Source organism: Coenobita brevimanus, chromosome 52, assembly GCF_032717465.1.
Source record: "Coenobita brevimanus isolate Jiangsu-jjx chromosome 52, ASM3271746v2, whole genome shotgun sequence".
Taxonomy (NCBI): Eukaryota; Metazoa; Arthropoda; class Malacostraca; order Decapoda; family Coenobitidae; genus Coenobita; species Coenobita brevimanus.
Genome location: NC_137005.1, coordinates 10,207,405 through 10,221,105, shown reverse-complemented (window position 1 = coordinate 10,221,105; position 13,701 = coordinate 10,207,405). Strand labels below are relative to the sequence as shown.

At 41.4% G+C, this 13,701-nt stretch overlaps 1 protein-coding gene across 1 annotated transcript in view; it reads right to left on the bottom strand.

The window, feature by feature from the left end:
* The window catches only part of mEFG1 (mitochondrial translation elongation factor G 1), a 132,742-nt gene that overhangs the window by 32,565 nt on the left and 86,476 nt on the right, over window positions 1-13,701 (bottom strand). The window contains exons 9-10 of the mRNA XM_080272986.1: window positions 13,547-13,693; window positions 8,580-8,774 (exon numbers count right to left, since the gene is read on the bottom strand). Coding sequence (XP_080129112.1) covers window positions 8,580-8,774; window positions 13,547-13,693 — 342 coding nt within the window. The remainder of the gene's footprint in view (window positions 1-8,579; window positions 8,775-13,546; window positions 13,694-13,701) is intronic.

Here is a 13,701-nt window from a genome sequence, read left to right as displayed (position 1 = left end):
CAATGTTAGCTCTTGAAACAGCTATGTATAGCACAAATGATTGGCAGGAAATCTAGACAATACATTATAAATTAGGTTGTTCCAGGTGAATGTAAATATCACTTAGCCTTCTCCCTTCCCTCCTTACATGTATATTTATTACGACAATAGATTATACAACATATTTCAAGGGGAAAAAAACAGCGAAAATTAGCGAACGAGTGCACGTAAGGTGTTGTCAGGTGATAATTAGCCAATTCCAGGTGTATGGCACTCTCACTTACCTTATTTCTTTCTTGTATATATTATTTGGTATAAGAATAGGACATAGGACTTATTTCAATGGATGAAATCAGTGAAAAATTCCAGGGAAGATTTACTTAACTGTAGCACGGCCGGGCAGGCGAGAGGATAGGGTAATGGAGAGGGGGTAGGGAGGGGAGTCAAGAACAGGGAGAAATGGCTAAATTGTCAACAATGGATGGGAGTACAGATGAGATTAGGAGTGCTGACTAGTGTTGGACATTGGCAGTACTGATAGATGATACAAGCCCCCACTTGGAAGCCCGGGTGAATTCAAAATAACACAGAATCACAAAAGCGACGCCCCGCGGTATGATCCCTTGCTCCCAAGCGTCACGAAAGTGACGCCCAGCGGTTAAAAAAAAAAAAAAAAAAAAAAAAAAAAAAAAAAATATACACTACTGCATGTACTGTACCCCTACTAATTTTGGCAATGTGTTCAGGTGAATCTGCCGTATTTAGACATCAAAACACACATAGGAATATCCAAAGTAATGTTAAATATGAAGAAAGCCGTAAAAAAAACACTGAAAACCAAAAAACCCTACATATATACTACTATATGTTCAGTACCCCTCCTAATTTTAGCACTGTTTTCAGGACTGTCTGCCCTATTTTGAAATCAAAACACATATATGAATATCTAAAGTAATCCTAAACACCAAGAAAACCATGAAAAAAAAAAGAACACACACACACACACTGAAAACCAAAATACACCCCACCTCTACACTTTTGTATGTACAGTACCCCTCCTAATTTTTGCACTGTTTTCCGGTCATTCTGGCATATTGAGGCATCAAAACACACATAGGAATATCCATATCAATGCTAAACATTAAGAAAACAATGCATACACAACAAATATCCACAAAAAACCTGAAGACGGCTTGAAAATCAGTTATCTGTAACCGGTGATTGCTCCCAGGGCTCAATAATATTCCACGGCCAAATATGCCATTGGAAATAGGTTATATTGGTATAAATGGTATACCATCATCTTTGCTGATGTTTATCATGTAAGATAAGCTAATAAAAACATATAAAAGTGATATGTGAAAGTAAAGAAATGCAGTGAGAATAAAGTGTTCAGGAGTAAAACTTACCCTTATACAACTTCCCACCATCCTAGTGCAAAAGTTTGCCAGCACCTTCCAAGAGTTAAGAATGTGTCTAGATGCAAAATTTAATTATCTTTCTTGTGGATTTTGCGGAATTTCAATACGACCAATAGTAGTCTAATAAATCGCAAAACAATTTATACTAGTCAGAGATATCACCACAGAGGAGGGAAGGGAGTGAGGGGGGAGCCAGGAGGGTATGGAGGAGGGATGAGAGGGGAGGAGAAGTGAGGCTGTGGGCAGGATTTTCATCCTTCTGCTATAAGGTGGACGGGCACTTTTACCACATATCTTCTCATGGTTTGTGGTCTGTTAGACGCCGAGTGGCCAGACGGAAACCCAACTAATGGTCGAGAGGCGGATGGCCGCCGTCACTAAACATGTACTCGTGGTTTGCGATCCGTGTTAGAATTTCAGTGGTAGGTAAGAAAGACTTAGCCTGGTGGCCATGCGACTTTGGACATTTGGTGAGGATGCTTACAGATGTTTTGACACCACTTGTGGGTTACAGTCGTATTATTCGGGTGCTGGAGCTTCGTTAGGAGCAATCGGACGAGTGGGCGGCTTTAACCATTCAGTACAGGGGTTGACGGCTATTTTAGCTTTGGTTGTGGGTTACGGCCTATTTCTCGCTCACAGCTCGAGCCCAGCGGCCACAATACCGAATGTCTGAACATGTCAGCTGGCTGGCCCAGGACTTTTACATCCAGATAATAGCAAGTAAATTCCGATAATAGTTTAATAAAGCCAAGGTCCAGCATTCGGATAAATGATGGACTACTGTAGTGTCAAAGTTTTAAATACATGGCTTGGTAATTATGACTGGATGAAATCCTGATTTAATGTAAAACAACAGACTGACCCCTCCTCTATTCTTCCTTTCACTATTGAAAATGTGATATTCTGGTAAATTATACTCTGCCAGAAAATCTCTTTGTTCAGTATTTTGCCAGGATTCTGTTATACCAACTGCATCATCATCATCTGGACACCTCCATCCCAACCTAGGGCAGGGCAGGGAGTAGCAACGTCCAGACAGCACAAGTTTATCCACTCCAATGGGCCATGTTTCCATTCACTCATCATTCCAGCCCCAGGAATCTTGGCTATATCTGATACACCAAAAACTTTCACCATATTCTGTAGCTTCATATAAACATATCCGATAGAGTCAATCCGAAAGCTGTTATGTTAAAAAGGGGTGCCAAATTCCTGATCATGCACTTCTCACAGCATTCATCCAGCTAGCTAAATCTCTTGTCAGTCCCTCAGCCTCACTGACTTCCATACCTCTCTTCCTCACACACTCATCCACCATATCCCTCCACCTTCTCCTTGCCCTACCTTGCCTCCTCCCTCATTCAAATTCGCTCAGATATACCTTTTTCATCACTATTATTATCCATTCTCTCCACATGACCATATCATCTCAGGATACTCTCTTCAATTCTGGTGTCAACAGACTTCCTCACTCCCCATCTTTCACCAACCATATTATTTCATACCCTATCCACTCTCTGTATGCCACATATATTCCTCAGCTGTCCCATTTCCACTGCTCTCACTCTTGACTCTTCATTTTCATGCCACACCATAATTTCACATTCATATGTTAAAGTTGGCACTGACACTCGTGCAGGTGCACCACTCAAGCCTCTGTTTCTTATCAAGGCCTTCACAGCACTAGCTACTTTCTTTCCTTGTGTCACTCTACTTTCCATTTCTTTTGCACATATTCCTCTCTTCTCTATCATTGTACCCAGGTATTTGAACTCTCACAAATTCTAGTCTCTCTCCATTCACTGTAACATCACACTGGGAGTCACCTTCTCTCTTCATTACCATCACTTTACTCTCTTCTACATTTACTCTCAAGGCACGACGCTCACAGATATCAGCAAAACGCTACACTAGTTTATCAAGCTCTTGTCCGGTAATTGCAAGTAGTACTACATCATCAGCATACAACAAATTTGAGATACTCCATCCATCACCATTCATTACCAACACCATCCCCTTCTCCATTACTCATGTTTTTACTTTTCTCATCAATCCATGCACATGTATACTGAACAACCATGGGGACATCACACAACCTTGTTGCATGCCCACACTGATTGTGAACCATTCACTTAGATGCCCATTTACCCTTACACACGGCTCACTATCATAACAAAAACTCTTGACGGCACCTAGCAGCTTACCATCTACAATGTACGTGAGCAAAACCTTCCACAATCCTTCTCTGTCTAGTTCACCATATGCTTTTTCCAGATCCATAAATGCCATAAACACCTGATGGTCCTTCTCACAAGCCTTCTCCACTATCTCTCTAACTGCAAATATTTGATCCACACATCTTTTGCAACTCCTAAAACCACTCTGTTTATCGCTCACTTGGACTTCTGATATCTCTTTTACTTTCTCTATAATAATTCTTCCTTACACCTTCCCTAAAACACTCAATAAACTTATGCCATGATAATCCTTGCACTCACTTCGCTCACCTTTATTTCTGTACAGGTGTACAATCACATCATAATCTTCAATACAGGTAAGGGCCTCTAATTTGGAAAATTTATTTCGCAGACTAAGCACATTTACCAGTAGAACTTTAATGTGTTTATCTTTGTGATGAAAGAAGCCTCTATTATGTACATTTGCCTCCCAAAATGCTTGCTTTTTCTCCAGAAAAAACTTATTGCATCACTAAGCAAACGACTGAGAAGGGCAGAACCAACGGCATTTAAGCGTAGTCGATCACTCACAAATAGTGTTCACTGCTCATAAAACTGGTTTCATGTGCCAATGAACTCAACTTCCTCCTGTGAGCAAAGTGACTTGACCCTGTTATTTATACGTAACTCTTTACTGAAGATAGCATTCCCTTCATCAGTCCTTGGGAGTATGCCCGAAATTTAAATATTACTGTATTAGTTTTCTCCTTGTAGCATCGGATCATCTTTTTGTACTCCTCCATCAGCTCCTCTGATCAGGTTCACACAATTTCACTGGTACCTGTATGAATGATAACAAGCTTGTCATTTTCCGCATTCTCAAAAACATCATCCATTGCCTCTGTTACGTTGTCTACTCCTGCACCTGGAATACAAAAAAGCTTTCGTTTACAAGGTGCCCTGCCCCAAAATTCCACTAACTGACCATGGATAATGGAGTCCCCCACAAACTGTGCCTCGTGGGGCTCTTCCTCTACTTCTGCGAGAATCTGAAATTTACTGTATATGGTTACTGGAAAGATACTCTTTTTTCTCATAAACCTTACACCATTCCACACTGACTGGAACTCATTCTGTATGGTGGGGGGAGAAGTAGCTACAGCGGGAGGAGAATTGTCAACCTGGACAGTGGTTGGCTGTTAGCAAAGTTGATTGGAAGAAACAACAGACTGGTGTTGACTTCAGATTTTAATTACAAGGATGTAAACTGGGAAGGACTGGATGCAGGGACAAATGAAGAACACTGGGGATATAAAGTAATGGACCTGATGGTAGAAAATATGCTAACTAAAAATGACAAGGAAAATACAAGAAGTAGAGGAGACAATGAACAACTGATGTTGGATTTTTATTTACAGAAGATTCCAACGACGTGTTTTTAAGATAAGTGTCCCCCATAGAAAAATTACTTCTTTGTCTTTGGAATGCTTTAAGATAACAGTGTCCCCTTTGGAAAAGTGACCATTTGATCATTGAAAGGCAGGTGTTGATGGAAGATATGGGAGTGAGAAGAAACACATAAACAGGATAGACGAAACTATGGAAAAGCAGAATTTTACTCCTTAGACATCATTTTGGATATGCACACTGGAGCAGAATGACAATAATGGAAAATATCCATAAGAAATGTGGAATCATGATGAATATATACATGAAGAGGATATCAGCAGACATGTCTAAAAATCTGCTATCCAAATGGAAAGGAAAAGAGAATGGTTTAATTATAGATGTAGGAAGGCAGAGGAAAAAGGAATACATCACACAATAGGTTACCATGAGTACACAGTGAGAACATGGAATGAATACCAGGAGGCAAGAAATTACTACTTAAAGGTGTGAACAGAAGATGACACAAAATATAAGGATATGGTGACCAAAATTAAAAAGGAACCAAAATTATTCTACAAATTTGTAAGTGGCAAAATGAAAGTAAGGGATACCATACCAAGACTGACAGATGGGGAAGTGATATCATAAGGACTAGGATATGAGTGAGGTAAAGAATAATAGGCTATATTCAGTATTTGTAAATGAAGGTGAATTTATGGGATCAGGTGAAGAAGGAAGGGCTCAGAAGTTAGCCAAGATAGTAGGTGATAGTGATGAAATAATATAACTAACAGGGGAATTAGGTGTGAGAAGGGCCATGGAGTAAGATGGCATTGCTGGAGGGATATTAAAAAAAATAAGCAGACCAACTGGTGCAGCCAATTCATGACACTGTTAACCCCTTAGTTCTTACCTGCAGAGATGGCTGGACCATGCCGTGCCCCTCCCGTGGGGATAGCAGGATATCTAGACAATACACAATTAATTAGCTACTTCCAGGTCAATGGAAGTATCACTTAGCCTTTACCTTTTTTTTTATATATATATATTTTTTTCTGTATGAGAATAGGTCATAAGGGACATTTCAGTGGGTAATGAACAGGGAAAATTAGCGACCAAGTGCACATGGGGTGTTGCCAGGTGATAAATTTGCTACTTCATGGCCAATGGCAATATCAATTAGCCTTCTCCTTTTTTCTTATATTTTTTTTAGTATGAGAATAGGGCATAGCGCACAGTTCAATGGAAAAAGCGAATGGAAAAAACCCGCCGGGAGTTGCGTTGTGCGGCCAGGGTGTAGCTAGGGGGAGGAGGGGGTAAGGGAGGGGAGGTGGGAAGGGGAGGCAAACACAGAATTGGCTAAATTGGTAACACTGGATGCGAGTACTAGCGGTATTAGCAGCACTGTCTATAGCTACACACTGGCAGTACTGATAGATGATACAAGACCGCACTTGAAAGCCCAGGCAATTTTTAAAATCCCTGGATCACAGAAGTGACGCCCCGTGGTACGGTACTTAAGTAACGAGCGTCACGGTAGTTACGGCCCACGGGTAAGGGGTTAAATGTTCATTGAACCTATGTGGGTTGTAAATACACCGAAAAAGGGCTGTTGTAGTGATAATTTAGAAAGGAGGTGATAGATAAGACCCAGTTGCAGACTGGTATCCCTCCCAAGCATTGTTTGCAAACTGTGTGAAAAAATTATCAGAAAAAGGTGGATTAAGTTCCTAGAAGAAAATGAGATTCCAACAACAAAACAGTTTGTATTCGGGGAAAGCTCATCGTGTGTTTTTACCGCAGTGTGGTGGATATCAGAGAGGAAAGAGAAGGCTGGGTAGATTGTTTGTACCTGGGTTTGGAGAAGGTGTTTGACTGGGTGCCAAACAAAAGATTGCTATGGAAATTAAAAACTACTGGAGAAGTGAATGGGATATCGCTAAAATGGAAAGAAAATCTAGTGGAAAGACAAATGAGAACAATTATAAGAGACAGGTACTTTCAATGGAATAGTGTGACTAGTGGAGTGATGCAACACTCAGTTTGGTGCTTAAAATGTTTTTGATATATGTAAACAATATGTCAGAAGATTTATGCAGTTATATGAATATGATTACAGAAGATGCAAAAATTATGAAGCAAATTCTGAATGGTGACAGTTGTGAGGAGTTGCAAAATGATTTGGATAAGTTGTACAGTTGGAGCCAGACTAGGAAAATGGAGTTTAATGAAAAAAGAAAAAAAAATCCTAGAAATGGGAATAAGTGGCAAAAGACCTAGTCATCATCATCATCCAGACCTCCTTTCCGACCCTAGGGCAGGGTGAGTAGCAACATCCAGACAGTCTAAGTCTGCCCAATTCAATAGGCCATGCTTCCATTCACTCATCATTCAAGCCCATGGAATCCTGGCTCCATCAGATTGGCCAAAAATAATTTCACCATGATCTGTAACTTTACATATACCTATCTGATAGACCTAGTTATGGGTAAAAAATAAGAAGGCAGGATCAGCAAAGCAAGGGAAGAGAAACATCTGGGAGTGACCATACAGGATAATCTATCACCAGAGAAGCATATGAATAACATCATTGGAGGGGCATATACAGAAGAGTGGCTTTCAGCTATCTGGTCACTACAAATAGAGAAGTATGTAAGAAAATTGTGAAAGGTATAGAGGATGGCGACTAGGATGCTGCCAGGTTGGAGAGAACTGTCTTATGAGGAGAGACTGAAGAAGCTGAATTTACCAATGCTCTTTGAGAGACGAAGGAGAGGAGGTTTGATTACAAGCTGAATTTACCAATGCTCTTTGAGAGACGAAGGAGAGGAGGTTTGATTACAATGTTTAAAGGAGTTAGAGTGCTGGAAAAAGTGGACAGAGATCTGTTTGTGGATGATGACAGAAAGACATGAAGACATGAATGCAGAGTTTTATGGATGTCCATGAGCACTGGGCTCTGAGTGTAAATAAGGATAAAAACGAAGTGAAAGTGATTGAGAGAGAGGGTAATTAACAATGTGATGTACGAGTGAATAAAAAGAAACTGGATTTGTGAGGGTGTTAAATTACCTGAATGCCATGACAGAGATGAGAGGTATGTGTAGAAAGCAGAGTAGCACAGGGAATGAAAGATGTTTGTGTTATTAAGGCCATGATACGAAACAGGGAGCAAAATGTGAAGGCTGCAAGAAGCTTGCATGCCACCCATTCACTTAAGTAGACTTTTGTATAGTTTCTCCTTTTATCTTTTTTTTTTTTTCTGGACCCTATTTCACCCAATCCTTAGGTGGGAAAAGAGGCTTGGATGACTATGATGATGATGATGATGATGATGATGATGATGGTCACACAGCCGACAAATGGGTGTCTAGTTGGTTATGGCACTCAAAATGCATGTGCCCCAAGTGGGTTCAAATCCAAGGGCAGGGTGAGATTTTTTGCTTATATATCACTCAGTGGTTGTGACTGATCACTTGCTTTAAATACCTGAACTAAGCAGCCCACCTCCTGGCTCCTAAGCTCATGCTGGATAAATGAAAGTTTGTATGATGAGAGGCTGGCTGGAAGTATTACATGCACGCAAGTGCTTGAAGGTAAGTATACTGACCTGTGCATATATTTCAAGGTGCAGTTCTCCCATACCCGAGGCAATGGTCTCTTTGTTGTCAGTGTCCCAGGTGACACGGTAGGTGGGATCCTCCCTCGTGAATCTGTTAACTGCCTTGCTGAATGAGTCAATGTCCTTTGTGTGTTTGGGCTTGATGGACATCGCTATCACTGGGTCAGGAACATACATGGATTCCTGTTGGCATTCATACACAGTCTGTCAAGATGAAATAGCTAACCCATACCACTGCCTCAGTAAAATGAATATAAAGTATTGTTAACACCTTCATCAACCTCATTTCCCTTTCCACACCACTATGCCCCTTTTGCTCTAACCTGGCCTAAAACTGCCCTCTCTCCATCTTGAATATCGAGTTATAACAAGAGATAGCAATAGAGCATGAGGCTACTCAAGAAGAAGTGTTATGGAATGGATGTAGAGCAACAGGATGGTCTTACTCTGCCACGGAGCTGCATGAAATAAGCTGCAAAAGGACAAAAATCAGGGCCAAGCTAACCTCATACATACTTGCTCTCCTGCTTATTATTAACTGGATGCCTGTTGTATCCCAATATAGTCTATCAACATCAAGTTATCCTTGGCATCAATTAAATTCTGGTTGAATCAAATAAAACCATGTTTCCTCTCATGGAATAAAATTTTAATGAGACATCACTGGAAAGAAATGGTTACCAGTTATGAGGGAAAAAAGAATAATTATAAAACCACAATAGATATGACAGAGAAACAGGTAATACTATAATCACAATAAGTTTAAGATGTGCTCTAAAATATCAGTTTTTTTCAAACAGCTGGTACTGAAAATTTGAGGGAAAACACAAATCAGCTTTACAGACAATAATGGAACTTTTGCATGCAATTAGTAATTTACTAGGCCTTAACTGCAAGAAAGAACATCCAAATAGGCACTTAGCCATGGTACTTATCTTTGTAACTTAGGCCTCTGAGTCTATGAAATGTTATTCAGCCACTAACCTGGTATACAAGGCCACCATGTCATCCACATTACCAGTTACCATCCCTAGGTGTTATCTGAGATAACTATCAGTAGCTCTCTGGGCCTGTGACAGGTTATTCAGCCACTAATCCTGGGATACAAGACCATTTCATCATCCCGGTTACCACATTTACCCCCCCTACATGTTACCCTAGGTATCTGCTTTACCTTCCAACCACAACAGGATAGAAAGATACCTGAGTCAAATGGCACTAACTGCCCACACCAGGATTAGCACCCTGATGCTAACAGGTTAGCACCTTCATAGTGGCATTGTTACCTACGTGGGCCCTGTGGCAGCAACTTACTATATACTACAAAATACTAACTTCGTAGTATATTCACTACCAAGTGTGACACCAAATACACTATTACTACTACACTATCAAGTGTGACATCAAATACACCATTACAAGTCTTCACTTTAACCTTTTTTTTTTCTTTTTTTTTCTTTTTTTAATGCGAGGAAGAAGGAACCAAAAGCCACAAGCCTGATATAACTGTTCCGTCCTACAGAGAAACAAAACACAAGAGGGAGCCAAATTCAAGATCCAATTATTTCAAGATGCATGGACACACTGCATTTGAAAGACTGGAGATCATAGGAAGCAGGAAATACAGACAGAGGGAGACAGTTCCAGAGTTGACCTGTTGCATAAATGAACGACTGGGAGTAATGGTTAACTCTTGCATTAGAGAGTTGGATAGAAAAGGAATGAGAGTTTGCTGCTAGACGGGTGCTACGCGCCCATCGTAGAGGTGGAGGAATACATGCAGACAGTTCAGAGAAGCAGTGACCACTGAAGTAGCAATAGAAAAGAGATAAAGATGCAACAGTGCGGCAAAGAGACAGGGGTTGAAGAGAGTCAGTAAGAGGAGGAGAGTTAATGAGACGAAAAGCCTTTGACTCCACCCTATTGAGAAGAGCTGTATGTGGGGAACCTCCCCACACGATAGTTGTACTCCACACAGGGGCAGATAAAACCCCTGTATAGAGACAACAACTGTGCAGCGGTAAAGAAGAACGGAGTCAGCTTAGCACACCTAATCTCTTAGAAGCAGATTTTCCAGATGTAATATGATCTTTCCAACACAAGTCCTGAGTAAATGAAACCCCAAGCATGTTCAAGGATGATGCAGGATTAAGCTGAATATTATTTAACATTAGTGGGTACACCTGTGGAAGATTTTGTTGGGTTGACAGGTTTAAGAACTAGCATTAAAAACAACCAGATTATTTTTACCCCCGTCAGAGATACGAGCCAAGTCAGACATTAGGTGTGCCATAGACTCATCCCTAGTTTGTTGATGTAACTGCTGAGATGGACGTTGCACAAACCGAATGGAAAGGTGAAGGGTGGAGTTATCAGCATATGAATGGATAGGGTTAGATGTACAGCTTAGAAGGTCATTGATGAATAAAAGGAAGAGAGTTGGTGATAGGACAGAGCCCCGAGGAACAACACTGTTGATACATCTAGGAAAAGAACAATGGCCGTCTACAACGGCGGCTATAGAACGATCAGAAAGGAAGCTAGAGATGAAGGCACAGATAGAAGGATAGAAACAATAAGAGAGCAGTTTGGAAATTAAAGATTTATGCCAGACTCGATCGAAAGCCTTTGAGATATCAAGTGCAATGGCAATGCTTTCGCCAAAGTCCCGAAAGGAGGATGACCAGGAGTCTGAAAGGTAGGTGAGATGATCGCCAGTGGAGCGTCCCTGACGAAACCCATACTGACGATCAGAAAGGTTGTGATAGGAGAGATGCCTTAAAATTTTTCTATTAAGAACTGACTCGAAACCTTCTGAGATACAGGATGTTAAAACAATTAGACGATAGTTACAAGGTTGGGAATGGTTATCCTTCTTTGGGACTGGCTGAATGAGAGCAAACTTCCAGCAAGAAGGAAAGGTACAAGTTAATAGACAAAGGTGAAAGAGTTTGCCTAAGCAGGGTGTAAACACAAAAGCACAGTTCTTGAGAACAACAGGCAGGACTCCATCAGGCCCATATGCCTTGTTAGTATTGAGGCCTGTGATGGCAGACAATACATCAGCTGAAGAAATTTTAATGTTAGCCATGAGGAAGACAGAGGGGGGAAATGATGGAGAAACAGCACTGGAATCGTCTAAGGTGGAACTGGAGGAGAAAGTGTGAGCAAAGAGATCTTCTTTATCAGTAGAAGAAATAGCTACAGAGCAATCACAGTAGAAAAGAGGAGGGAAGGATGATGATGTAAAGTTGTTAGAAAGATTTTTGGCAAGGTGCCAGAAGGAGCGAGAAGAATTCGAGTTGGAGAGTTGAGAGCATTTAGTATGGATGAAATTATTTTTAGCAGAGAGAAGAACAGACTTCGCACAATTCCGGGAGGAAACATATAAAAAGATGTGATTCAGGGGTGGGTTGGCTCAGGTACCTTTCATAGGTCCTCTCCTTGTTGCTGACAGCATTAGAACATGCATGAGTAAACCAAGGCTTTCTTGCATTAGTCAAAGGATATGAGAAAGGAATGTATTCTTCCATGCCCAAGAGAATAATCTCCGTAATGCGCAAGGCACACTCAGATGGCTCACGGCCATGGAAGCAATAATCATTCTGCGGAAAATCAAAGAAGTACTGCCTGAGGGCCTCCCAGTTTGCAGCTCCAAAGTGCCACAGACGACGTTTCTTTGGAGGGTCCAAAGGCCGTACCGGAGTGACATGACAAGTTAAGGTGATAAGGTTGTGATTGGAGGAGCCCAATGGAGAGAAATGATTAACAGTGTAAGCAGAAAGATTAGTTGTAAGGAAGAGGTCAAGCATGTTGGAGCTCTCTCCAAGGCGGTCAGGGATACGGGTAGGGTGCTATACAAGCTGCTCTAGGTCACTGAGGATAGAAAAGGTGTAGGCTTGTTCACCAGGTGGATCAGTGAAAGGAGAGGAGAGCCAAAGGTGGTGGTGAACATTGAAATCTCCTAAAATGGAGATTTCAGAGAAAGGAGAAATGGATAGAATGTGTTCCATCGTAGAAGTAAGATAGTCGAAGAATTTTTGATAGCAGACTTAGGAGAAAAGTAAACAGCACAGATATATTTAGTCAGAGAGTGACAGGAAAGCCGAAGCCAGAGTGTAGAGAATTCAAAAGAACTGAGTTCAAGAACACGAGAACAAGATAAGTCAATGCGTATATATACATAACAGCCACCTCTGGCTTTGAAATGAGTATAGGGAAAGTAGGAGGATACAGAAAAGGGTTTGCTGTCAGTTGTCTAAGACAGCTGAGTCTCAGGAAAAGAAAGTGAGGTTTAGAGAAGGAGAGGTGGTGCTCAACAGCGCAAAAGTTGGTGGAAAGGCCACGAATGTTGCAGAAATGAAAAAGAAGTGAGTCAGACAGTGGTTCCAGGCAACTCGAGTCGTCACCGGGAGAGGGGCGGAAGTAAGGTGGGGGCATTTATGGTCCCCCCTCTGGGGACTCCGAGGCTGTGTGTAAAGACACCATGATTGTTGAATTTTGTAAAAGGAAGTGTAGTGTGTACTGTGCTTGTAGTTTGGTGTTGATAGTTAGAGAAATCTGTATTGGACAGCATGCTGGCCTACTCTCTGTGTTACTGAGACACTGAAAAAGTTCAGCAAAGGGGGATGGTCGGGAGCTAGTCCCGAAGGCTGATGAAACGGGAGCTCCAGCTCTCCTTGTCATCAGCATTCCACCCACCTTGGGAGTACTCCCTTGTTCGACCAGTGCTACAGTCTACTCCTGGCCTAAAATTGCCATTTCTCCCACTTGAAAAGTGGGCTGTAACACTAAATTAGCATTAGAATGTCACGTCAGTCGTGAAGAAATATTGTGAAACAGATGCAGAGCTGTAGCATTTTTCCCCTCTCCCACCAAGCTGCATGTAGTAAGCTATAAGAGTAAAAGCTGTGCCAATTTTAGGTTAAGGTAAAAAAAAAAAAAAAAGTCTTTACCATGAACATTTCCAGTTTGGGTGTGTTGGTGAAGGTGTCCCCTGAGGCACAGTCAATACCAAACATTGCACAGATGTCGCCAGCATACACAATGTCCACGTCCTCCATGTTGTTGCTGTGCATCTGCACCAGCCTAGACACCTTAACCTGAATGG